General features: G+C 45.6%; 1 protein-coding gene across 2 annotated transcripts; it reads right to left on the bottom strand.

Moving 5' to 3' along the window:
• Positions 1-1073: 1073 nt before the first annotated feature.
• Positions 1074-21553, bottom strand: LOC138794528 (fucolectin-4-like). Of its 2 annotated transcripts, none has more exons than XM_069973219.1 (4): positions 21463-21553; positions 9090-9162; positions 4974-5259; positions 1074-1381 (listed from the first exon to the last, which is right to left on the bottom strand). In XM_069973219.1, the coding sequence occupies exons 2-4, from the start codon at positions 9145-9147 to the stop codon at positions 1222-1224; spliced, it is 504 nt and encodes a 167-aa protein (XP_069829320.1). In that variant the 5' UTR covers positions 9148-9162; positions 21463-21553; the 3' UTR covers positions 1074-1221. The 2 variants fall into 2 exon arrangements, with proteins under 2 accessions (XP_069829320.1, XP_069829321.1); XM_069973220.1 differs by lacking the exon at positions 21463-21553 and adding an exon at positions 21386-21408.
• Between the last annotated feature and the right edge of the window lie 5776 nt (positions 21554-27329).

The following is a 27329-nucleotide window of genomic DNA, read 5'->3' as shown; positions in this document are numbered from 1 at the left end:
AGTAGGAAAAGAGAAGGTGGACACGTATTCCCAGGACACTTGCTCAGTGGTTCCAGGCACCATTGGCGAGAAGGCACACTTGGCCATTCTTATGTTGTTAGGGGTTCCCTACCCCTATGGCCGGCAGCTGGGTTTGTCAAGGGACCTTGCTGTGGTCCGATGGCTAGGCTTCAGAAGTATGGTCAGGAAAAGGGTTCCCCTTGAAGTGCAGCATTTTGTTGGACGCTTGCCCTGATGTATTAGCCATACACGTGGGAGGCAATGACCTAGCTGTCCGCCCCATATAGGAGATAATTAGAGATCTGGGACATAACCTGTTGTGGTCCCAGTTCCCTAATCCGATCATGGTTTGGTTGGAAATAAAGCCGTGTAAACTGGGCGCACAGGATCTGTTGAAAGGTGAAACAAGGCCTGCATCAAAGTGAACAGGGCCATATCAGTATTTGTAGTCAGGAACGGGGGCTTAACCATTAGGCACATTGGTCTTGAAGATGGTCAAGGGGATAAATGACGGGGTTCACCTGAATGCAGCGGGCCCAGACCTTTGGGGGCAGGCCTTTCAGGATGGAGGTGACAGGGCTTTTGGTGCTGTGAGGCAACTCACAAGCTTGAGGGGTCAAGGCTTGCTCATGGTGGCGGGGGAGCTCCTTAATTTGGGGAATCTTCAAGGACATCTCCTGTTTTATCATTCTTGTCATTATTTATAAGAAGAAGTTACCTAATTTATTTGATGTTTTATAATGTAAAGTCTATGGGGGAGATTTATCAAACATGGTGTAAAGTGAGACTGGCTCAGTTGCCCCTAGCAACCAATCAGATTCCACCTTTCATTTACCAAAGAGTCAGTGAGGAATGAAAGGTGGAATCTGATTGGTTGCCGGGGGCGACTTAGCCAGTCTCACTTTACACCATGTCTGATAAATCTCCCCCTATATTTGTACGTTTAATGTCGTTAATAAACATTGGCTGTTACCAGTCCCACCCTATGAAGTCCGTGTCACCTAGCATTGGGAAGGGGAGGGAGAGACCCCCATAATTATTCCTGTAGGTGTAGGAAGGAGAAGAGTCTTCCATTTAGTGACAGGAAAAATTTAATCGGAAAAGAAATCTCTGGATACCAAGTCATATACAATGGCGGCCTGTCGGATAACGATCATTTGTTACTTCTATGTATTCTCATTAGCAGAATATACATATATACGTTATTCCTCATTCTGTATGCTAGCAACAATTATTTGCAAGAACTCCATAGACCTCGACCTCACAGAAGCTCAGAAATCCTAAGACTCTATTCCGGATGATGTTCACATATCGTCCCGTCATGTCGTCGCAGTGGAAGGTTTGACTACCACCCAGAGCAATGGAGGAAATTTTGGTGCATCTGCAAAGAAACCAGTCCAATAATTTGAAAAGTTAGTGATCACATCAAGACATGTAAAAACATTGTAATATATCTTAAAACATTTAAAAACATACAAACGGCCCACATTAATTTATGGTTGTTCTATGTGCATGGTGATTAAATATTCTTGAGTTTATTTTTTTTTTTTTTTGGAGCTATGTTGTATTGCGCATGCGCTACACGTCACTACAGTTCAGAGGGCACTTCCAGTCCGCGCGGAGCGGCGGGATGTCGGCATCAGGTGGCGTTCATTGCAAGTAATGTTACATGTATATAAGACTGTAGAGAGCACAACATTTTTGTCCCTGACGAAGTCGCACTGTGCGACGCAAAGCGTTGGGCGGTTCTTCTCCAGCTGTCCCGATTACATCGGCCGCGTTGCAGGTTGTATAGGATAGCCTATGGCAGGGGTACTCAACTGGCGGACCGTGGACCGAGGCCAGCTGTCCGGACCCCTGGTCAGACCTCCTAACTGCCTCGGATCCGGTCCGTCCCGGGGCGATTAGGAGGTCCCGCTCCCCACCGCACTGCCTCCCGCCCCATAGGCATACTGTCCTTAGATTGCAGTACGCCTGTGGGGCTGGGGGCAGTGTCCGTCCGGCCCCCGGCTGATACGCGCTCTCTAGGGACATCCCGGGGATTCCCCAGCAGAGCGCGCACCACAGACCTCAGTGTACGCCGCTGGCCTGCTCTACCGGAAGTGCAGGCCGGCAGCGTACACTGAGGTCACTGGTGCGCGCTCTGCTGGGGAATCCCCGGGACATCCCCAGAGAGCGTGTATCAGCCGGGGGCCGGACCAGGAGGAAAGAAGAAGACCGCCCGAGCGGGGGAACGAGGTGCTAGGTGAGTTGTGGTTTGTTTTTTTGTTTTTTTTTTTGTCTGGGGGGCATGCCATCTATAAGGGGAGAGTGCACAGGGGGGGCTATATACTACTGGGGGGAGCTCACAGGGGGCTATATACTACAGGGGGAGAGCACAGGGGGCTATATACTACTCGGGGGAGTACACAGGGGGCCTATATACTACTGGGGGGACCTCACAGAGGGCTATATACTACAGGGAGAGAGCACAGGGGTGCTATATACTACTGGGGGGAGCTCACAGGGGGGCTATATACTACTGGGGGGAGCTCACATGGGGCTATATACTACAGGGGGAGAGCACAGGGGGGCTATATACTACTGGGGGGAGCTCACAGGGGGCTTTATAGTACAGGGGGGCTATATATTACTGGGGGGGCTCACAGGAGACTATATACTACAGGGGAGAGCATAGGGGTGCTATATACTACTGGGGGAACTCACAAGGGGGCTATATACTACTGGGGGAGCTCACAGAGGGCTATATACTACAGGGGGAGAGCACAGGGGTGCTATATACTACTGGGGGGGAGCTCACAGGGGGGCTATATACTACTGGGGGGAGCACAAAGGGGGCTATATACTACAGGGGGAGAGCACAGGGGGGCTATATACTACTGGGGGAGCTCACAGGGGGCTTTATAGTAGAGGGGGGCTATAAACTACTGGGGGACCTCACAGGGGGCTATATAATACAGGGGAGAACACAGGGGTGCTATATACTACTGGGGGGAGCTCACAGGGGGGCTATATGCTACTGGGGGGAGCTCACAGAGGGCTATATACTACAGGGGGAGAGCACAGGGGGGCTATATACTACTGGGGGGAGCTCACAGGGGGATATATACTACAGGGGGAGAGCACAGGGGGGCTATATACTACTGGGGGGAGCTCACAGGGGGCTATATACTACAGTGGGAGAGCTCACGGGGGGCTATATACTACAGGGGGAGAGCACAGGGGGGCTATATACTACTGGGTGGAGCTCACAGGGGGGCTATATACTACTGGGGGAGCAACAGGGGGCTATATACTACTGGGGAGAGCGCACAGGGGGGCTATACACTACTGGGGGAGCAACAGGGGGGCTATATACTACTGGGGGAGCAACAGGGGGCTATATACTACTGGGGAGAGCGCACAGGGGGGCTATACACTACTGGGGGAGCAACAGGGCTGGTGAGAGAAAAAATGCCAATAAGCATCAATTCTGTATGTAAATAGTTGAACGTTTGTGAAAAGTAACAAAACACGTTTCCTACTGATGTTCAGCTCGGACCTTCACCTGACTATAGACCCCGGTAAGTGACCTTGACTAAAAGTTGTTGAGTACCCCTGGCCCAAGGCATTTACATTGTTTGCACTGAGGCTTTCTTTTTGCATGTAGAAGGTAGTGGCAGGATATTATGTATTATTGATACCCTACTTTGCTTTACTTGCACTTTACCTCCATATGCAGGAATTTTTATATCGTTTTTCCTTATTGTGGGATATGGGCAGTATACCACTGCCATCTTGTGGACAGAGGTTTTAGTGCAGCTTATTGTGGCTTATATGTTTGTATGTTTTTAAATGTTTTTATGTCTTACGTTTGTTCTTAAATAAAATTATATATTTTTTGATACATCATTTTGGGTGTGCTGGTTCAGTACTTTTCTTTTTTCTTTGGTTGTTATATGGTTTAGTGTTATAGTACTGTAGAACCCTGCTAGTTTTCATTTTGTGGGGCCCTCCCCCCCATTATACCACAACTGCTGCCCAGACGCAGAGGAGGCAGGGGTCAGCTGCACAGACAGAGGAAGGCAGACCAACAGAAGAGACAGAGGAGCCCCTGAAAGCTCTAGTGTTAAAGCTTCCGCCAGTGCTGGATTCAACCCTTACAATGATCAGTACTGCTCTATAATGTCCTTAATTCTGCTGCTTACCAGTGTGTGCTATAGAGATATAGGGGAGCAGGATCTCCTCTTCTGAGGGTGTGCTATAGAGATATAGGGGAGCAGAATCTCCTCTCCTGAGGGTGTGCTATAGAGTTATAGGGGAGCAGGATCTCCTCTCCCTTCTGAGGGTGTGCTATAGAGATATAGGGGAGCAGGATCTCCTCTTCTGTGTGTGCTATAGAGATATAGGGGAGCAGGATCTTCTCTTCTGTGTGTGCTATAGAGATATAGGGGAGCAGGATCTCCTCTTCTGTGTGTGCTATATAGATATAGGGGAGCAGGATCTCCTCTCCTGAGGGTGTGCTATAGAGTTATAGGGGAGCAGGATCTCCTCTCTCCTGAGGGTGTGCTATAGAGATATAGGGGAGCAGGATCTCCTCTTCTGTGTGTGCTATAGAGATATAGGGGAGCAGGATCTTCTCTTCTGTGTGTGCTATAGAGATATAGGGGAGCAGGATCTTCTCTTCTGTGTGTGCTATAGAGATATAGGGGAGCAGGATCTCCTCTTCTGTGTGTGCTATATAGATATAGGGGAGCAGGATCTCCTCTCTTCTGAGGGTGTGCTATAGAGATATAGGGGAGCAGGATCTCCTCTCTTCTGAGGGTGTGCTATAGAGATATAGGGGAGCAGGATCTCCTCTTCTGTGTGTGCTATAGAGATATAGGGGAGCAGGATCTCCTCTCTTCTGTGTGTGCTGTGTATGTACAGTAGACATTATAGCAGCTAGCCTACACCCAATAGCTTAGTGACAATGAGGATTCCAGATTGAGTACCTGGGGTTGTTATTCCCATCATTGGTCAGTGAGTCTCCAATGAGGATCTCGGCTCCTTGGGTCAGGTCCGCACAGCAGTCTCCTCGGTTGGTGATGGTTATAGAAGATATTTTATATGTTTGCAATAAATCCACTCTCCACCAGGGTGAAAACTCAAACTGGGAAGAAAAACATGATCCGTGGATCCAGATAGGATCCGTATTCCCATCGATGGCGTTAGACGCGGCACTAAGAATGCCCGTGTTTGTGGATCCCGTTGCCCGACCGTTAAGTGCAACATTCTGAGCTATAATAAACAGAAGAAGAGCCGTCATATAGTGGAACCCCCTGATCTGGGATCCTGCGTTCTGGGGGTCACTACAATACCCCCCATCTTCACTTCATACAACTCCTGTTTTATTTTACTACTTCCCAAAAATGTAGAGTTTTTTTCCTGATTTTGTCCTTTTGGAAGTTGCCGTATTCTGCCCCCTGTAAGGTTGTTATTTTCTGCAATCCTATACATTACACCTAAATGAGGGCCTCATGCACACACTGTACAAATGATGGGCCACCACCTGGTGTGACCCTCCTTATAGTTGTGGGCGAGAGCCTGGTGTGACCCTCCTTATAGTTGTGGGCGAGAGCCTGGTGTGACCCTTCTTATAGTTGTGGGCGAGAGCCTGGTGTGACCCTCCTTATAGTTGTGGGCGAGAGCCTGGTGTGACCCTCCTTATAGTTGTGGGCGAGAGCCTGGTGTGACCCTCCTTATAGTTGTGGGCGAGAGCCTGGTGTGACCCTTATAGTTGTGGGCGAGAGCCTGGTGTGACCCTCCTTATAGTTGTGGGCGAGAGCCTGGTGTGACCCTCCTTATAGTTGTGGGTGAGAGCCTGGTGTGACCCTCCTTATAGTTGTGGGTGAGAGCCTGGTGTGACCCTCCTTATAGTTGTGGGTGAGAGCCTGGTGTGACCCTCCTTATAGTTGTGGGTGAGAGCCTTGTGTGACCCTCCTTATAGTTGTGGGTGAGAGCCTGGTGTGACCCTCCTTATAGTTGTGGGTGAGAGCCTGGTGTGACCCTCCTTATAGTTGTGGGTGAGAGCCTGGTGTGACCCTCCTTATAGTTGTGGGTGAGAGCCTGGTGTGACCCTCCTTATAGTTGTGGGCGAGAGCCTGGTGTGACCCTCCTTATAGTTGTGGGCGAGAGCCTGGTGTGACCCTTCTTATAGTTGTGGGTGAGAGCCTGGTGTGACCCTCCTTAGTGTTGTGGGCGAGAGCCTGGTGTGACCCTCCTTATAGTTGTGGTTGAGAGCCTGGTGTGACCCTCCTTATAGTTGTGGGTGAGAGCCTGGTGTGATGCTCCTTATAGTTGTGGGCGAGAGCCTGGTGTGACCCTCCTTATAGTTGTGGGTGAGAACCTGGTGTGACCCTTATAGTTGTGGGTGAGAGCCTGGTGTGACGCTCCTTATAGTTGTGGGCGAGAGCCTGATGTGACCCTCCTTATAATTGTGGGCGAGAGCCTGGTGTGACCCTCCTTATAATTGTGGGCGAGAGCCTGATGTGACCCTCCTTATAATTGTGGGCAAGAGCCTGGTGTGACCCTCCTTATAATTGTGGGCGAGAGCCTGGTGTGACCCTTATAGTTGTGGGCGAGAGCCTGGTGTGACCCTTCTTATAGTTGTGGACGAGAGCCTGGTGTGACCCTCCTTATAGTTGTGGGCGAGAGCCTGGTGTGACCCTCCTTATAGTTGTGGGCGAGAGCCTGGTGTGACCCTCCTTATAATTGTGGGCGAGAGCCTGGTGTGACCCTTCTTATAGTTGTGGACGAGAGCCTGGTGTGACCCTCCTTATAGTTGTGGGCGAGAGCCTGGTGTGACCCTCCTTATAGTTGTGGGTGAGAGCCTGGTGTGACCCTCCTTATAGTTGTGGGTGAGAGCCTGGTGTGATGCTCCTTATAGTTGTGGGCGAGAGCCTGGTGTGACCCTCCTTATAGTTGTGGGTGAGAACCTGGTGTGACCCTTATAGTTGTGGGTGAGAGCCTGGTGTGACGCTCCTTATAGTTGTGGGCGAGAGCCTGGTGTGACCCTCCTTATAATTGTGGGCGAGAGCCTGGTGTGACCCTCCTTATAATTGTGGGCGAGAGCCTGATGTGACCCTCCTTATAATTGTGGGCAAGAGCCTGATGTGACCCTTCTTATAGTTGTGGACGAGAGCCTGGTGTGACCCTCCTTATAGTTGTGGGCGAGAGCCTGGTGTGACCCTCCTTATAGTTGTGGGCGAGAGCCTGGTGTGACCCTCCTTATAATTGTGGGCGAGAGCCTGGTGTGACCCTCCTTATAGTTGTGGGCGAGAGCCTGATGTGACCCTCCTTATAGTTGTGGGCGAGAGCCTGGTGTGACCCTCCTTATAGTTGTGGGCGAGAGCCTGATGTGACCCTCCTTATAGTTGTGGGCGAGAGCCTGGTGTGACCCTCCTTATAGTTGTGGGGGAGAGCCTGGTGTGAGCTGGCAGGGGGCAGTGTGACCCACAATATGTAGTACAGGCCGCAGTCCAGCAGGGGGCAGTGTGACCCACAATATGTAGTACAGGTCGCAGTCCAGCAGGGGGCAGGCTCAGCATCTTCCCATTGGGTCCCATTATCTACATTGTAAACTTCCTGTTGGCCAAGCGGTGGCGCTGCAGGTATTTACTACAGACAGAGCTTAGTACAGGGACATGTGGCAGAACTGGCAGGACACCGACACCAATCTGGGACTATTCCACAGGTGTCGGGACAATGTAAGGTACTATGTGCATCTGCCGTCCTGTGGGTTCCAGAATTCTGCAGCTTTTCCTTCTCGGTGTAGTTTATATATATATATAGTGTTATAATATTATACATTATAGACAATTTATCAAAGAACAATACACAATGTATGGGAATCTTCCGGAAGCAGTGCAATGTCCCACCACAGGGGCTTCCCTAAGTTCTTGTACCACCCCAGGTGTCACATGTGATGTCAGCTGTGATTTCCCCTACAGCCACTAGGTGTCTCACTCCCCCTGTGCACAGCTGCAGTGTATGTGGGAAGGTTCTGCTTAGACACTCTGTACACCAGGCACTCTCTCACCCTCACTTCCTGTCACCCAGATATAGGGGGGAGGGATTTCCTGTTAGCAGTAAGTTGTGGCCTAGCGGAACAAGAGACAAGACCTATTTTAAGAGAGAGACTGACACCTGCAGTACTGTTAAAGGGACACTCCAAAAACTGAAAGTTATTATTATATTGCTTCAATATAGTTATATCACCTGGTAAAGTAACTTTATTAAAAAAAAACATAATTTTCTCTGTACATATATACAGGACTTCCGTTGACTGACAGCAGTAATGAGCAACACGGCCCTCTCTGCTGCCACCAATGTTTGTACTGGGAACTGCAGGGATATATAAGCCACACAGAATATACATACATGAAGGATACGGGACTCTCCTCTGTAAAGCTATGCGGCTGATCAGGGGGCTGGGATCTACAGGGGTGAGATAGCACTGCAGTTCCTGTTGGTGGCAGCAGAGGGCCATGTTACCGCTCACTGCTGCCAATCAACAGACATCTAAACCTACATTAAAAAAAAAACTTAAAAAAAACAAACAACATATATTACAAAGTACTATAACTTTATTAAAGCAATGTAATAGCAAAAGTACACCGTAACTTTCTCAGGGTGGCATAAACTAGTGACAGAGAAGCTGAAAAGAATGATGGATCATTTTGTTCTGTACAGCTGATCCAGAGATCTCCTCCTGAATAACATGGACAATAAGTAGTCCTCTCCATTATGTGCATGTGCTCAGTAGTCCTGGATATTCATGAGAAGCAGAAAACTCCGCCCACCAGCTGCTGATTGACAGTTATCTATCCATGCTGTGTATAGGCAGTTAGCTGTCAATCAGCAGCTGGAGGGCGGGGGGAGGGGTGTGGCAAGAATCCTATTCTCCTGCATATTAGGAGAACGGCTGAACAGAATGATAGAAGTAATAAACCGATCTTTTTAGCATTTCTGTCACTAGTTTATGCTGCCCTCATTTATGGCGAAATATACCTAGTGATAGATTCCCTTTAAACTCCAGTATATAAAATCTATCATGGTAGGGAACTCACGTCTTTGTGCATTAGTTGTCACCAAAATCAATAGGAGGCTGAAAATGAGGAAAATCATGATTCCACGTCAGGCCTGAAAGAAGAACATAAGGAAAGGAGGAGGTTATTATAGTCTAATATTACAGTCCATAACATCACAGCAGGGTGCAGCAACCTCACACCTGACATGCATCGTGAATGGCGACATAAGTGAATAAGGCTATATGATTATATACTACACTAATAGTGTTATACAGCGCCCAACTAATAGTGTTATACACTGCCCAACTAATAGTGTTATACAGCGCCCAACTAATAGTGTTATACACTGCCCAACTAATAGTGTTATACACTGCCCAACTAATAGTGTTATACAGCGCCCAACTAATAGTGTTATACAGCACCCAACTAATAGTGTTATACACTGCCCAACTAATAGTGTTATACAGTGCCCAACTAATAGTGTTATACACTGCCCAACTAATAGTGTTATACACTGCCCAACTAATAGTGTTATACACTGCCCAACTAATAGTGTTATACAGCGCCCAACTAATAGTGTTATACACTGCCCAACTAATAGTGTTATACAGCACCCAACTAATAGTGTTATACAGCAACCAACTAATAGTGTTATACAGCGCCCAACTAATAGTGTTATACAGCGCCCAACTAATAGTGTTATACAACGCCCAACTAATAGTGTTATACACTGCCCAACTAATAGTGTTATACAGCGCCCAACTAATAGTGTTATACAGCGCCCAACTAGTAGTGTTATACACTGCCCAACTAATAGTGTTATACACTGCCCAACTAATAGTGTTATACACTGCCCAACTAATAGTGTTATACAGCGCCCAACTAGTAGTGTTATACACTGCCCAACTAATAGTGTTATACAGCGCCCAACTAATAGTGTTATACAGCGCCCAACTAATAGTGTTATACAGCGCCCAACTAATAGTGTTATACAGCGCCCAACTAATAGTGTTATACAGTGCCCAACTAATAGTGTTATACACTGCCCAACTAATAGTGTTATACACTGCCCAACTAATAGTGTTATACACTGCCCAACTAATAGTGTTATACACTGCCCAACTAATAGTGTTATACAACGCCCAACTAATAGTGTTATACACTGCCCAACTAATAGTGTTATACACTGCCAAACTAATAGTGTTATACACTGCCCAACTAATAGTGTTATACACTGCCCAACTAATAGTGTTATACAACGCCCAACTAATAGTGTTATACACTGCCCAACTAATAGTGTTATACAGCGCCCAAATAATAGTGTTATACACTGCCCAACTAATAGTGTTATACACTGCCCAACTAATAGTGTTATACAGCGCCCAACTAATAGTGTTATACAGCGCCCAACTAATAGTGTTATACACTGCCCAACTAATAGTGTTATACACTGCCCAACTAATAGTGTTATACAGCGCCTGACTAATAGTGTTATACAGTGCCCAACTAATAGTGTTATACAGCGCCCAACTAATAGTGTTATACACTGCCCAACTAATAGTGTTATACACTGCCCAACTAATAGTGTTATACACTGCCCAACTAATAGTGTTATACACTGCCCAACTAATAGTGTTATACACTGCCCAACTAATAGTGTTATACAGCGCCCAACTAATAGTGTTATACACTGCCCAACTAATAGTGTTATACAGCGCCCAACTAATAGTGTTATACACTGCCCAACTAATAGTGTTATACACTGCCCAACTAATAGTGTTATACAGCGCCCAACTAATAGTGTTATACAGAGCCCAACTAATAGTGTTATACACTGCTCAACTAATAGTGTTATACACATGCCCAACTAATAGTGTTATACACTGCCCAACTAATAGTGTATACAGCGCCCAACTAATAGTGTTATACAGCGCCCCAAATTATAGTGTTATACACTGCCAACTAATAGTGTTATACACTGCCCAACTAATAGTGTTATACACTGCCCAACTAATAGTGTTTATACAGCACCCAACTAATAGTGTTATACAGCGCCCAACTAATAGTGTTATACAGCGCCCAACTAATAGTGTTATACAGCGCCCAACTATAGGTTTATACAAGCGACCCAACTAATAGTGTTATACACTGCCCAACTAATAGTGTTATACACTGCCCAACTAATAGTGTTATACACCACCCAACTAATAGTGTTATACAGCGCCCAACTAATAGTTATACACAGCACAACTAATAGTGTTATACAGCGCCCAACTAATAGTGTTTGACACTGCCCAACTAATAGTGTTATACACCGCCCAACTAATAGTGTTATACACTGCCCAACTAATAGTGTTATACAGTGCCCAACTAATAGTGTTATACACTGCCCCACTAATAGTGTTATACACTGCCCAACTAATAGTGTTATACACCGCCCAACTAATAGTGTTATACAGCGCCCAACTACTATTGTTATACACCGCCCAACTAATAGTGTTATACACTGCCCAACTAATAGTGTTATACACTGCCCAACTAATAGTGTTATACACTGCCCAACTAATAGTGTTATACAGTGCCCAACTAATAGTGTTATACAACGCCCAACTAATAGTGTTATACACTGCCCAACTAATAGTTATACACTGCCCAACTAATAGTGTTATACACTGCCCAACTAATAGTGTTATACAGTGCCCAACTAATAGTGTTATACAACGCCCAACTAATAGTGTTATACACTGCCCAACTAATAGTTATACACTGCCCAACTAATAGTGTTATACACTGCCCAACTAATAGTGTTATACAGTGCCCAACTAATAGTGTTATACAACGCCCAACTAATAGTGTTATACACTGCCCAACTAATAGTGTTATACAGTGCCCAACTAATAGTGTTATACAGCCCCCAACTAATAGTGTTATACACTGCCCAACTAATAGTGTTATACAGCGCCTGACTAATAGTGTTATACACTGCCCAACTAATAGTGTTATACAGCGCCCAACTAATAGTGTTATACAGAGCCCAACTAATAGTGTTATACAGCGCCCAACTAATAGTGTTATACAGAGCCCAACTAATAGTGTTATACAGCGCCCAACTAATAGTGTTATACAGAGCCCAACTAATAGTGTTATACAGCGCCCAACTAATAGTGTTATACAGCGCCCAACTAATAGTGTTATACAGAGCCCAACTAATAGTGTTATACAGAGCCCAACTAATAGTGTTATACAGCACCCAACTAATAGTGTTATACAGCGCCCAACTAATAGTGTTATACAGCACCCAACTAAGTGTTATACAGTGCCCAACTAATAGTGTTATACAGCGCCCAACTAATAGTGTTATACAGCGCCCAACTTATAGTGTTATACAGCGCCCAACTAATAGTGTTATACAGCGCCTGACTAATAGTGTTATACACTGCCCGACTAATAGTGTTATACAGAGCCCAACTAATAGTGTTATACAGCGCCCAACTAATAGTGTTATACAGCGCCCAACTAATAGTGTTATACACTGCCCAACTAATAGTGTTATACAGAGCCCAACTAATAGTGTTATACAGCGCCCAACTAATAGTGTTATACAGCGCCCAACTAATAGTGTTATACAGCGCTCAACTAATAGTGTTATACAGCGCCCAACTAATAGTGTTATACAGAGCCCAACTAATAGTGTTATACACTGCCCAACTAATAGTGTTATACACTGCCCAACTAATAGTGTTATACACAGCCCAACTAATAGTGTTATACACTGCCCAACTAATAGTGTTATACACTGCCCAACTAATAGTGTTATACACTGCCTAACTAATAGTGTTATACACCGCCCAACTAATAGTGTTATACAGCGCCCAACTAATAGTGTTATACACTGCCCAACTAATAGTGTTATACACTGCCCAACTAATAGTGTTATACACTGCCCAACTAATAGTGTTATACACTGCCCAACTAATAGTGTTATACACTGCCCAACTAATAGTGTTATACACTGCCCAACTAATAGTGTTATACACTGCCCAACTAATAGTGTTATACAGCGCCCAACTAATAGTGTTATACAGCGCCCAACTAATAGTGTTATACACTGCCCAACTAATAGTGTTATACACTGCCCAACTAATAGTGTTATACAGCGCCCAACTAATAGTGTTATACAGCGCCCAACTAATAGTGTTATACAGCGCCCAACTACTATTGTTATACACCGCCCAACTACTAGTGTTATACAGCGCCCAACTAATAGTGTTATACAGCGCCCAACTAATAGTGTTATACAGCGCCCAACTAATAGTGTTATACAGCGCCCAACTACTATTGTTATACACAGCCCAACTAATAGTGTTATACACAGCCCAACAAATAGTGTTATACACAGCCCAACTAATAGTGTTATACAGCACCCAACTAATAATGTTATACAGCGCCCAACTAATAGTGTTATACAGCGCCCAACTAATAGTGTTATACAGCGCCCAACTAATAGTGTTATACAGCGCCCAACTAATAGTGTTATACAGCGCCCAACTAATAGTGTTATACACTGCCCAACTAATAGTGTTATACACTGCCCAACAAATACTGTTATACAGCGCACAACTAATAGTGTTATACAGCGCCCAACTAATAGTGTTATACAGCGCCCAACTAATAGTGTTATACAGCGCCCAACTAATAGTGTTATACAGCGCCCCAACTAATAGTGTTATACAGCGCCCAACTAATAGTATTATACACTGCCCAACTAATAGTGTTATACAGCGCCCAACTAATACTGTTATACACTGCCCAACTAATAGTGTTATACAGTGCCCAACTAATAGTGTTATACAGCACCCAACTAATAGTGTTATACAGCGCCCAACTAATAGTGTTATACACTGCCCAACTAATAGTGTTATACACTGCCCAACTACTAGTGTTATACACCGCCCAACTAATAGTGTTATACACTGCCCAACTAATAGTGTTATACAGTGCCCAACTAGTAGTGTTATACACTGCCCAACTAATAGTGTTATACACTGCCCAACTAAGTGCTATACACTGCCCAACTACTAGTGTTATACACTGCCCAACTAATAGTGTTATACACCGCCCAACTAATAGTGTTATACAGCGCCCAACTAATAGTGTTATACAGAGCCCAACTAATAGTGTTATACACTACCCAACTAATAGTGTTATACAGCGCCCAACTACTATTGTTATACACTGCCCAACTAATAGTGTTATACAGCACCCAACTAATACTGTTATACAGCGCACAACTTATAGTGTTATACACTGCCCAACTAATAGTGTTATACAGCGCCCAACTAATAGTGTTATACACTACCCAACTAATAGTGTTATACAGCGCCCAACTACTATTGTTATACACTGCCCAACTAATAGTGTTATACAGCACCCAACTAATACTGTTATACAGCGCACAACTTATAGTGTTATACACTGCCCAACTAATAGTGTTATACAGCAACCAACTACTAGTGTTATACACTGCCCAACTAATAGTGTTATACACTGCCCAACTAATAGTGTTATACAGTGCCCAACTAATAGTGTTATACAGCGCCCCAACTAATAGTGTTATACACTGCCCAACTAATAGTGTTATACAGAGCCCAACTAATAGTGTTATACAGCGCCCAACTAATAGTGTTATACACTGCCCAACTAATAGTGTTATACACTGCCCAACTAATAGTGTTATACACTGCCCAACTAATAGTGTTATACAGCGCCCAACTAATAGTGTTATACAGCGCCCAACTAATAGTGTTATACACTGCCCAACTAATAGTGTTATACAGCGCCCAACTAATAGTTTTATACACTGCCCAACTAATAGTGTTATACACTGCCCAACTAATAGTGTTATACACTGCCCAACTAATAGTGTTATACAGTGCCCAACTAATAGTGTTATACAGCACCCAACTAATAGTGTTATACAGCACCCAACTAATAGTGTTATACACTGCCCAACTAATAGTGTTATACAGCACCCAACTTATAGTGTTATACAGGGCCCAACTAATAGTGTTATACACTGTCCAAGTAATAGTGTTATACAGCGCCCAACTAATAGTGTTATACAGTGCCCAACTAATAGTGTTATACACTGCCCAACTAATAGTGTTATACAGCGCCCAAGTAATAGTGTTATACAGCGCCCAACTAATAGTGTTATACAGTGCCCAACTAATAGTGTTATACAGTGCCCAACTAATAGTGTTATACAGCACCCAACTAATAGTGTTATATACTGCCCAACTAATAGTGTTATACAGCGCCCAACTTATAGTGTTATACACTGCCCAACTAATAGTGTTATACACTGCCCAACTAATAGTGTTATACAGCGCCCAACTAATAGTGTTATACACTGCCCAACTAATAGTGTTATACAGCGCCCAACTAATAGTGTTATACACTGCCCAACTAATAGTGTTATACAGCGCCCAACTAATAGTGTTATACAGCGCCCAACTAATAGTGTTATACACTGCCCAACTAATAGTGTTATACAGCGCCCAACTAATAGTGTTATACAGCGCCCAACTAATAGTGTTATACAGCGCCCAACTAATAGTGTTATACACTGCCCAACTAATAGTGTTATACAGCGCCCAACTAATAGTGTTATACAGCGCCCAACTAATAGTGTTATACACAGCCCAACTAATAGTGTTATACAGCGCCCAACTACTATTGTTATACAGTGCCCAACTAATAGTGTTATACACTGCCCAACTAATAGTGTTATACAGCGCCCAACTAATAGTGTTATACACTGCCCAACTAATAGTGTTATACAGCGCCCAACTAATAGTGTTATACACTGCCCAACTAATAGTGTTATACACTGCCCAACTAATAGTGTTATACACAGCCCAACTAATAGTGTTATACAGCACCCAACTAATAGTGTTATACACTGCCCAACTAATAGTGTTATACACTGCCCAACTAATAGTGTTATACACTGCCCAACTAATAGTGTTATACACTGCCCAACTAATAGTGTTATACACTGCCCAACTAATAGTGTTATACAGCGCCCAACTAATAGTGTTATACAGCGCCCAACTAATAGTGTTATACACTGCCCAACTAATAGTGTTATACACTGCCCAACTAATAGTGTTATACAGCGCCCAACTAATAGTGTTATACAGCGCCCAACTAATAGTGTTATACAGCGCCCAACTACTATTGTTATACACCGCCCAACTACTAGTGTTATACAGCGCCCAACTAATAGTGTTATACAGCGCCCAACTAATAGTGTTATACAGCGCCCAACTAATAGTGTTATACAGCGCCCAACTACTATTGTTATACACAGCCAACTAATAGTGTTATACACAGCCCAACAAATAGTGTTATACACAGCCCAACTAATAGTGTTATACAGCGCCCAACTACTATTGTTATACAGCGCCCAACTAATAGTGTTATACAGCGCCCAACTAATAGTGTTATACAGCGCCCAACTAATAGTGTTATACAGCGCCCAACTAATAGTGTTATACAGAGCCCAACTAATAGTGTTATACACTGCCCAACTAATAGTGTTATACACTGCCCAACAAATACTGTTATACAGCGCCCAACTAATAGTGTTATACAGCGCCCAACTAATAGTGTTATACAGCGCCCAACTAATAGTGTTATACACTGCCCAACTAATAGTGTTATACAGCGCCCAACTAATAGTGTTATACACTGCCCAACTAATAGTGTTATACAGCGCCCAACTAATACTGTTATACACTGCCCAACTAATAGTGTTATACAGTGCCCAACTAATAGTGTTATACAGCACCCAACTAATAGTGTTATACAGCGCCCAACTAATAGTGTTATACACTGCCCAACTAATAGTGTTATACACTGCCCAACTACTAGTGTTATACACTGCCCAACTAGTAGTGTTATACACTGCCCAACTAATAGTGTTATACACTGCCCAACTAAGTGCTATACACTGCCCAACTACTAGTGTTATACACTGCCCAACTAATAGTGTTATACACCGCCCAACTAATAGTGTTATACAGCGCCCAACTAATAGTGTTATACACTACCCAACTAATAGTGTTATACAGCGCCCAACTAATAGTGTTATACACTACCCAACTAATAGTGTTATACAGCGCCCAACTACTATTGTTATACACTGCCCAACTAATAGTGTTATACAGCACCCAACTAATACTGTTATACAGCGCACAACTTATAGTGTTATACACTGCCCAACTAATAGTGTTATACAGCAACCAACTAATAGTGTTATACAGCACCCAACTAATACTGTTATACAGCGCCCAACTAATAGTGTTATACACTGCCCAACTAATAGTGTTATACAGTGCCCAACTAATAGTGTTATACACTGCCCAACTACTAGTGTTATACACTGCCCAACTAATAGTGTTATACACTGCCCAACTAATAGTGTTATACAGTGCCCAACTAATAGTGTTATACAGCGCCCAACTAATAGTGTTATACAGCGCCCAACTAATAGTGTTATACACTGCCCAACTAATAGTGTTATACAGCGCCCAACTAATAGTGTTATACACTGCCCAACTAATAGTGTTATACACTGCCCAACTAATAGTGTTATACACTGCCCAACTAATAGTGTTATACAGTGCCCAACTAATAGTGTTATACAGCGCCCAACTGATAGTGTTATACAGCGCCCAACTAATAGTGTTATACACTGCCCAACTAATAGTGTTATACAGCGCCCAACTAATAGTGTTATACACTGCCCAACTAATAGTGTTATACAGCACCCAACTTATAGTGTTATACAGCGCCCAACTAATAGTGTTATACAGTGCCCAACTAATAGTGTTATACACTGCCCAACTAATAGTGTTATACACTGCCCAACAAATAGTGTTATACACTGCCCAACTAATAGTGTTATACACTGCCCAACTAATAGTGTTATACACTGCCCAACTAATAGTGTAATACAGCGCCCAACTAATAGTGTTATACAGCACCCAACTAATAGTGTTATACACTGCCCAACTAATAGTGTTATACAGCCCCCAACTAATAGTGTTTTACAGCGCCCAACTAATAGTGTTATACACTGCCCAACTAATAGTGTTATACAGTACCCAACTAATAGTGTTATACACTGCCCAACTAATAGTGTTATACACTGCCCAACTAATAGTGTTATACAGCGCCCAACTAATAGTGTTATACAGCACCCAACTAATAGTGTTATACACTGCCCAACTACTAGTGTTATACAGCAACCAACTAATAGTGTTATACACTGCCCAACTAATAGTGTTATACAGCACCCAACTAATAGTGTTATACACTGCCCAACTAATAGAGTTACACAGTGCCCAACTAATAGTGTTATACAGCGCCCAACTAATAGTGTTATACACTGCCCAACTAATAGTGTTATACAGCACCCAACTAATAGTGTTATACACTGCCCAACTAATAGTGTTATACACTGCCCAACTAATAGTGTTATACACTGCCCAACAAATACTGCTATACAGCGCACAACTAATAGTGTTATACAGCGCCCAACTAATAGTGTTATACAGAGCCCAACTAATAGTGTTATACAGCGCCCAACTAATAGTGTTATACACTGCCCCACTAATAGTGTTATACACTGCCCAACTAATAGTGTTATACACCGCCCAACTAATAGTGTTATACAGCGCCCAACTAATAGTGTTATACACTGCCCAACTAATAGTGTTATACAGCGCCCAACTAATAGTGTTATACACCGCCCAACTAATAGTGTTATACAGCGCCCAACTAATAGTGTTATACACAGCCCAACTAATAGTGTTATACACTGCCCAACTAATAGTGTTATACACTGCCCAACTAATAGTGTTATACACTGCCCAACTAGTAGTGTTATACACTACCCAACTAATAGTGTTATACAGCGCCCAACTAATAGTGTTATACACTGCCCAACTAATAGTGTTATACAGCGCCCAACTAATAGTGTTATACAGCACCCAACTAATAGTGTTATACAGAGCCCAAGTAATAGTGTTATACAGCGCCCAACTAATAGTGTTATACAGCGCCCAACTAATAGTGTTATACACTGCCCAACTAATAGTGTTATACAGCGCACAACTAATAGTGTTATACACTGCCCAACTAATAGTGTTATACAGCGCCCAACTAATAGTGTTATACACTGCCCAACTAATAGTGTTATATACTGCCCAACTAATAGTGTTATACACTGCCCAACTAATAGTGTTATACACAGCCCAACTAATAGTGTTATACACTGCCCAACTAATAGTGTTATAAAGTGCCCAACTAATAGTGTTATACAGCGCCCAACTAATAGTGTTATACACTGCCCAACTAATAGTGTTATACACTGCCCAACTAATAGTGTTATACACTGCCCAACTAATAGTGTTATACACTGCCCAACTAATAGTGTTATACAGTGTCCAACTAATAGTGTTATAGACCGCCCAACTAATAGTGTTATACAGCGCCCGAATAATAGTGTTATACACTGCCCAACTAATAGTGTTATACACTGCCCAACTAATAGTGTTATACAGCGCCCAACTAATAGTGTTATACACTGCCCAACTAATAGTGTTATACACTGCCCAACTAATAGTGTTATACACTGCGCAACTAATAGTGTTATACAGCGCCCAACTAATAGTGTTATACAGCGCCCAACTAATAGTGTTATACAGCGCCCAACTAATAGTGTTATACAGCGCCCAACTAATAGTGTTATACACTGCCCAACTAATAGTGTTATACAGGGCCCAACTAATAGTGTTATACAGCGCCCAAGTAATAGTGTTATACACGGCCCAACTAATAGTGTTATACACTGCCCAACTAATAGTGTTATACAGTGCCCAACTAATAGTGTTATACACTGCCCAACTAATAGTGTTATACAGAGCCCAACTAATAGTGTTATACAGCACCCAACTAATAGTGTTATACAGCACCCAACTAATAGTGTTATACACTGCCCAACTAATAGTGTTATACACTGCCCAACTAATAGTGTTATACAGCGCCCAACTAATAGTGTTATACACAGCCCAACTAATAGTGTTATACAGTGCCCAACTAATAGTGTTATACAGCGCCCAACTAATAGTGTTATACACTGCCCAACTAATAGTGTTATACAGCGCCCAACTAATAGTGTTATACACTGCCCAACTAATAGTGTTATACAGCACCCAACTAATAGTGTTATACAGCGCCCAACTAATAGTGTTATACACTGCCCAACTAATAGTGTTATACAGCACCCAACTAATAGTGTTATACAGCACCCAACTAATAGTGTTATACACTGCCCAACTAATAGTGTTATACACTGCCCAACTAATAGTGTTATACAGCGCCCAACTAATAGTGTTATACAGCGCCCAACTAATAGTGTTATACAGAGCCCAAATAATAGTGTTATACAGCGCCCAACTAATAGTGTTATACAGCGCCCAACTAATAGTGTTATACACAGCCCAACTAATAGTGTTATACAGCGCCCAACTAATAGTGTTATACAGTGCCCAACTAATAGTGTTATACAGCGCCCAACTAATAGTGTTATACACAGCCCAACTAATAGTGTTATACAGCGCCCAACTAATAGTGTTATACAGTGCCCAACTAATAGTGTTATACACAGCCCAACTAATAGTGTTATACAGCGCCCAACTAATAGTGTTATACAGTGCCCAACTAATAGTGTTATACAGTGCCCAACTAATAGTGTTATACAGTGCCCAACTAATAGTGTTATACACAGCCCAACTAATAGTGTTATACAGCGCCCAACTAATAGTGTTATACACTGCCCAACTAATAGTGTTATACACTGCCCAACTAATAGTGTTATACAGAACCCAACTAATAGTGTTATACAGTGCCCAACTAATAGTGTTATACAGCGCCCAACTAATAGTGTTATACACTGCCCAACTAATAGTGTTATACACTGCCCAACTAATAGTGTTATACAGCGCCCAACTAATAGTGTTATACAGCGCCCAACTAATAGTGTTATACACTGCCCAACTAATAGTGTTATACAGCGCCCAACTAATAGTGTTATACACTGCCCAACTAATAGTGTTATACACTGCCCAACTAATAGTGTTATACAGCGCCCAACTAATAGTGCATTTCTCAACTAAACTGCAGATGATCTGATAATGTGGTTAGTGGGGTCTGTACATGACTGGGCTGGAGGTCCATTAATAGCTGTATGTTGCTCCTGTTACCTGTGCTCTACCGTCCTCTATGAATCCCGAAATGTCAGAAACGTGATAGATATAATGGAGGAAGAGCCGTCACCCACCTGCGTAGTCTGCTCTCCTTGTCTGTAGGGTCTGGGAGTAATGTTTTCTAGTGTCTAACGCCTTTATATATGGAATTGAATGGATTTCACTGGAAATTTTTGAGAATTTTATTTGAACTCGAGGTTACACAGTATGTGATTAAGTTGGCAGTAATCCAGGATGTGGACATCAGCCATGTGCTTTATTTCCTCATACTTTGGATAATCTCCATGTTTGTAGATTACAACATAGTTCTGTGTAATATTGTGCTTCTAGCTTGTCCACAAATCAAGAATGAAGCGCCAGCCCTTGTTCCCTCTTCAAACAGGGATCCGAAGACCAGAGGCCTCTTTAGTAACACCCAATAGATGGTTATAGGGGCTAAATCAATAAAATCTTAGACCATACACCACATATATAGTCACCAGTTCATACACCACATATATAGTCACCAGTTCATACACCACATATATAGCCACCAGACCATACACCACATGAATACAGACCATACACCACATATATAGCCACCAGACCATACACCACATATACAGCCACCAGTCCATACACCACATGAATACAGACCATACACCACATATACAGCCACCAGTCCATACACCACATATACAGCCACCAGTCCATACACCACATGAATACAGACCATACACCACATATACAGCCACCAGTTCATACACCACATGAATACAGACCATACACCACATATACAGCCACCAGTTCATACACCACATATACAGCCACCAGTTCATACACCACATATATAGCCACCAGTTCATACACCACATATACAGCCACCAGTCCATACACCACATGAATACAGACCATACACCACATATACAGCCCCCAGACCATACACCACATATACAGCCCCCAGTCCATACACCACATATACAGCCCCCAGAACATACACCACATATACAGCCACCAGTCCATACACCACATGAATACAGACCATACACCACATATACAGCCACCAGTTCATACACCACATATACAGCCACCAGTCCATACACCACATGAATACAGACCATACACCACATATACAGCCCCCAGACCATACACCACATATACAGCCCCCAGTCCATACACCACATATACAGCCCCCAGAACATACACCACATATACAGCCACCAGAACATACACCACATAAATACAGACCATACACCACATATACAGCCACCAGAACATACACCACATAAATACAGACCATACACCACATATACAGCCCCCAGTCCATACACCACATATACAGCCCCCAGAACATACACCACATATACAGCCACCAGTCCATACACCACATGAATACAGACCATACACCACATATATAGCCCCCAGACCATACACCACATAAATACAGACCATACACCACATATACAGCCACCAGAACATACACCACATAAATACAGACCATACACCACATATACAGCCCCCAGTCCATACACCACATATACAGCCACCAGACCATACACCACATTTGTATAGCTGCCAGACCATGCACCACACGTATACCCCCATGTGATGAAATAATGCCCTGTAGTCTGTAATAGTGCCCCCTGTAGCTTGAAAAAATGCCCCTTCCCCAATAGAAATGTGGGTAGTAATAATTCACACGTAGCCAGATATAATGCCCCCCTGGAGTCATAAATGCCCCATACAACCAGGTACAAACCTGCAGCCAGATATGCCCCCCTGCAGTCGGATATAACCCTCTACAGTCAGGTATGCCCCTTTTACCTAGAGATGCCCCTTGTAGCCAGGTATGACTGACACAACCAGGTATGCCCCCTGTGGTCATTAATGCCCCTTGTAACTAGAGATGCTACTTGTAGCCAAGCACGACCCTTGCGGCCACATGTTCCCCCTAGTATGACCCATACAGCTATGCCCCCAGAGCCAGATATGCCCCTTGTAGCCAGGTATGCCCCCTGTAGCCAGGCATGTCCATAGAGACAGGTATGCCCCCTATAGCCAGGCATGCCCATGTAGCCAGGTATGCCCCCGTAGCCAGGCATGCCCATGTAGCCAGGTATGCCCCCTGTAGCCAGGTATGCCCTCTGTAGCCAGGTATGCCCCCTGTAGCCAGGTATGCCCCATGTAGCCAGGTATGCCCCATGTAGCCAGGTATGCCCCATGTAGCCAGGCATGCCCATGTAGCCAGGCATGCCCATGTAGCCAGGTATGCCCCCTGTAGCCAGGTATGCCCCCTGTAGCCAGGTATGCCCCCTGTAGCCAGGTATGCCCCATGTAGCCAGGCATGCCCATGTAGCCAGGTATGCCCCCTGTAGCCAGGCATGCCCATAGAGCCAGGTATGCCCCCTGTAGCCAGACATGCCCATGTAGCCAGGTATGCCCCCTGTAGCCAGGCATGCCCATAGAGCCAGGTATGCCCCCTGTAGCCAGGTATGCCCCCTGTAGCCAGACATGCCCATGTAGCCAGGTATGCCCCCTGTAGCCAGGTATGCCCCCTGTAGCCAGGCATGCCCATGTAGCCAGGTATGCCCCCTGTAGCCAGGCATGCCCATAGAGCCAGGTATGCCCCCTGTAGCCAGACATGCCTATGTAGCCAGGTATGCCCCCTGTAGCCAGGCATGCCCATAGAGCCAGGTATGCCCCCTGTAGCCAGGTATGCCCCCTGTAGCCAGGCATGCCCATGTAGCCAGGTATGCCCCCTGTAGCCAGGTATGCCCCTTGTAGCCAGGTATGCCCCCTGTAGCCAGGCATGCCCATGTAGCCAGGTATGCCCCCTGTAGCCAGACATGCCCATGTAGCCAGGTATGCCCCCTGTAGCCAGGTATGCCCCCTGTAGCCAGGCATGCCCATGTAGCCAGGTATGCCCCCTGTAGCCAGGTATGCCCCCTGTAGCCAGGCATGCCCATAGAGCCAGGTATGCCCCCTGTAGCCAGGTATGCCCCCTGTAGCCAGACATGCCCCCTGTAGCCAGACATGCCCATGTAGCCAGGTATGCCCCCTGTAGCCAGGTATGCCCCCTGTAGCCAGACATGCCCATGTAGCCAGGTATGCCCCCTGTAGCCAGGCATGCCCATAGAGCCAGGTATGCCCCCTGTAGCCAGGCATGCCCATAGAGCCAGGTATGCCCCCTGTAGCCAGGCATGCCCATGTAGCCAGGTATGCCCCCTGTAGCCAGGCATGCCCATGTAGCCAGGTATGCCCCTCACAGCACGATGGGGGATCCATGATGAGTCGTGGTGATTTGTGCTGCTATCACTGAGTAACGTCCTGGCTGCTGAAGCGTCTCCCACATACCCAGGGCTGCTCCAGATTTTCTCCTACAATTTACCGGCGGTGACTTCTGCTTTTTACGTCTTTACTTCCGGTGCCTTCTGCAGCCCTGAGCAGTCGTGTCACACTGAGGTTTGTGGATGGACCAGAAGTCACTTACCTAGTGTAAATCTAAGAACATTTCATAGACTCTCACAGGGGACCAAAGCCGGCAGCAGCAGGACAAAGGTAAGGGAGCAGGACAGCAGCAGCAGGACAAAGGTAAGGGAGCAGGACAGCAGCAGCAGGACAAAGGTAAGGGAGCAGGACAGCAGCAGCAGGACAAAGGTAAGGGAGCAGGACAGCAGCAGCAGGACAAAGGTAAGGGAGCAGGACAGCAGCAGGAGGACAAAGGTAAGGGAGCAGGACAGCAGCAGCAGGACAAAGGTAAGGGAGCAGGACAGCAGCAGCAGGACAAAGGTAAGGGAGCAGGACATCAGCAGGAGGACAAAGGTAAGGGAGCAGGACAGCAGCAGGAGGACAAAGGTAAGGGAGCAGGACAGCAGCAGCAGGACAAAGGTAAAAGAGCAGGACAGCAGCAGCAGGACAAAGGTAAGGGAGCAGGACAGCAGCAGCAGGACAAAGGTAAGGGAGCAGGACATCAGCAGCAGGACAAAGGTAAAGGAGCAGGACAGCAGCAGGAGGACAAAGGTAAGGGAGCAGGACAGCAGCAGCAGGACAAAGGTAAGGGAGCAGGACAGCAGCAGGAGGACAAAGGTAAGGGAGCAGGACAGCAGCAGCAGGACAAAGGTAAGGGAGCAGGACAGCAGCAGCAGGATAAAGGTAAGGGAGCTGGACATCAGCAGGAGGACAAAGGTAAGGGAGCAGGACAGCAGCAGGAGGACAAAGGTAAGGGAGCAGGACAGCAGCAGCAGGACAAAGGTAAGGGAGCAGGACAGCAGCAGGAGGAAAAAGGTAAGGGAGCAGGACATCAGCAGCAGGACAAAGGTAAGGGAGCAGGACAGCAGCAGGAGGACAAAGGTAAGGGAGCAGGACAGCAGCAGCAGGACAAAGGTAAGGGAGCAGATGAGCAGCAGCAGGACAAAGTTAAGGGAGCAGGACAGCAGTTGCAGGACAAAGGTAAGGGAGCAGGACAGCAGCAGTAGGACAAAGGTAAGGGAGCAGGAGAGCAGCAGCAGGACAAAGTTAAGGGAGCAGGACAGCAGTAGCAGGACAAAGGTAAGGGAGCAGGACAGCAGCAGCAGGACAAAGGTAAGGGAGCAGGACAGCAGCAGGAGGAAAAAGGTAAGGGAGCAGGACAGCAGCAGCAGGACAAAGGTAAGGGAGCAGGACAGCAGCAGGAGGACAAAGGTAAGGGAGCAGGACAGCAGCAGCAGGACAAAGGTAAGGGAGCAGGACAGCAGCAGCAGGACAAAGGTAAGGGAGCAGGACATCAGCAGCAGGACAAAGGTAAGGGAGCAGGACAGCAGCAGCAGGACAAAGGTAAGGGAGCAGGACAAAGGTAAGGGAGCAGGACATCAGCAGCAGGACAAAGGTAAGGGAGCAGGACAAAGGTAAGGGAGAAGGACAGCAGCAGCAGGACAAAGGTAAGGGAGCAGGACAGCAGCAGCAGGACAAAGGTAAGGGAGCAGGACAGCAGCAGGAGGACAAAGGTAAGGGAGCAGGACAGCAGCAGCAGGACAAAGGTAAGGGAGCAGGACAGCAGCAGCAGGACAAAGGTAAGGGAGCAGGAGAGCAGCAGCAGGACAAAGGTAAGGGAGCAGGACAGCAGCAGGAGAACAAAGGTAAGGGAGCAGGACATCAGCAGCAGGACAAAGGTAAGGGAGCAGGACAGCAGCAGCAGGACAAAGGTAAGGGAGCAGGACAGCAGCAGCAGGACAAAGGTAAGGGAGTAGGACAGCAGCAGCAGGACAAAGGTAAGGGAGCAGGACAGCAGCAGGACAAAGGTAAGGGAGCAGGAGAGCAGCAGCAGGACAAAGGTAAGGGAGCAGGACAGTAGCAGCAGGACAAAGGTAAGGCAGGACAGCAGCAGCAGCAGGACAAAGGTAAGGGAGCAGGAAAGCAGCAGGAGGACAAAGGTAAGGGAGCAGGACAGCAGCAGGACAAAGGTAAGGGAGCAGGAGAGCAGCAGCAGGACAAAGGTAAGGGAGCAGGACAGCAGCAGCAGGACAAAGGTAAGGGAGCAGGAGAGCAGCAGCAGGACAAAGTAAAGGGAGCAGGACATCAGCAGGAGGACAAAGGTAAGGGAGCAGGACAGCAGCAGGACAAAGGTAAGGGAGCAGGACAGCAGCAGGAGGACAAAGGTAAGGGAGCAGGACAGCAGCCGGAGGACAAAGGTAAGGGAGCAGGACAGCAGCAGCAGGACAAAGGTAAGGGAGCAGTACAGCAGCAGCAGGACAAAGGTAAGGGAGCAGGACAGCAGCAGGAGGACAAAGGTAAGGGAGCAGGACAGCAGCAGGTTAAAGGTAAGGGAGCAGGACAGCAGCAGCAGGACAAAGGTAAGGGAGCAGGAGAGCAGCAGCAGGACAAAGGTAAGGGAGCAGGACAGCAGCAGGAGAACAAAGGTAAGGGAGCAGGACAGCAGCAGCAGGACAAAGGTAAGGGAGCAGGACAGTAGCAGCAGGACAAAGGT

This window comes from Dendropsophus ebraccatus, chromosome 6, assembly GCF_027789765.1.
Source record: "Dendropsophus ebraccatus isolate aDenEbr1 chromosome 6, aDenEbr1.pat, whole genome shotgun sequence".
NCBI classification, from domain to species: domain Eukaryota; kingdom Metazoa; phylum Chordata; class Amphibia; order Anura; family Hylidae; genus Dendropsophus; species Dendropsophus ebraccatus.
The sequence above is the reverse complement of the archived record's forward strand: the minus strand, read 5'-3'. Positions and strand labels throughout refer to the sequence as shown.

What these genes read in the sequence shown, in the direction of transcription:
- LOC138794528 (XM_069973219.1), bottom strand. Translation starts at nt 9,147, where the DNA reads ATGATTTTCCTCATTTTCAGCCTCCTATTGATTTTGGTGACAACTAAT. An exon ending in GACAACTAATGCACAAAGAC is followed by an intron (nt 5,260 to 9,089) that starts GTGAGTTCCCTA and finishes TGTTTATTATAG; the next exon opens with CTCAGAATGTTGCACTTAAC. An exon ending in GATGGGAATAACAACCCCAG is followed by an intron (nt 1,382 to 4,973) that starts GTACTCAATCTG and finishes GTTTCTTTGCAG; the next exon opens with ATGCACCAAAATTTCCTCCA.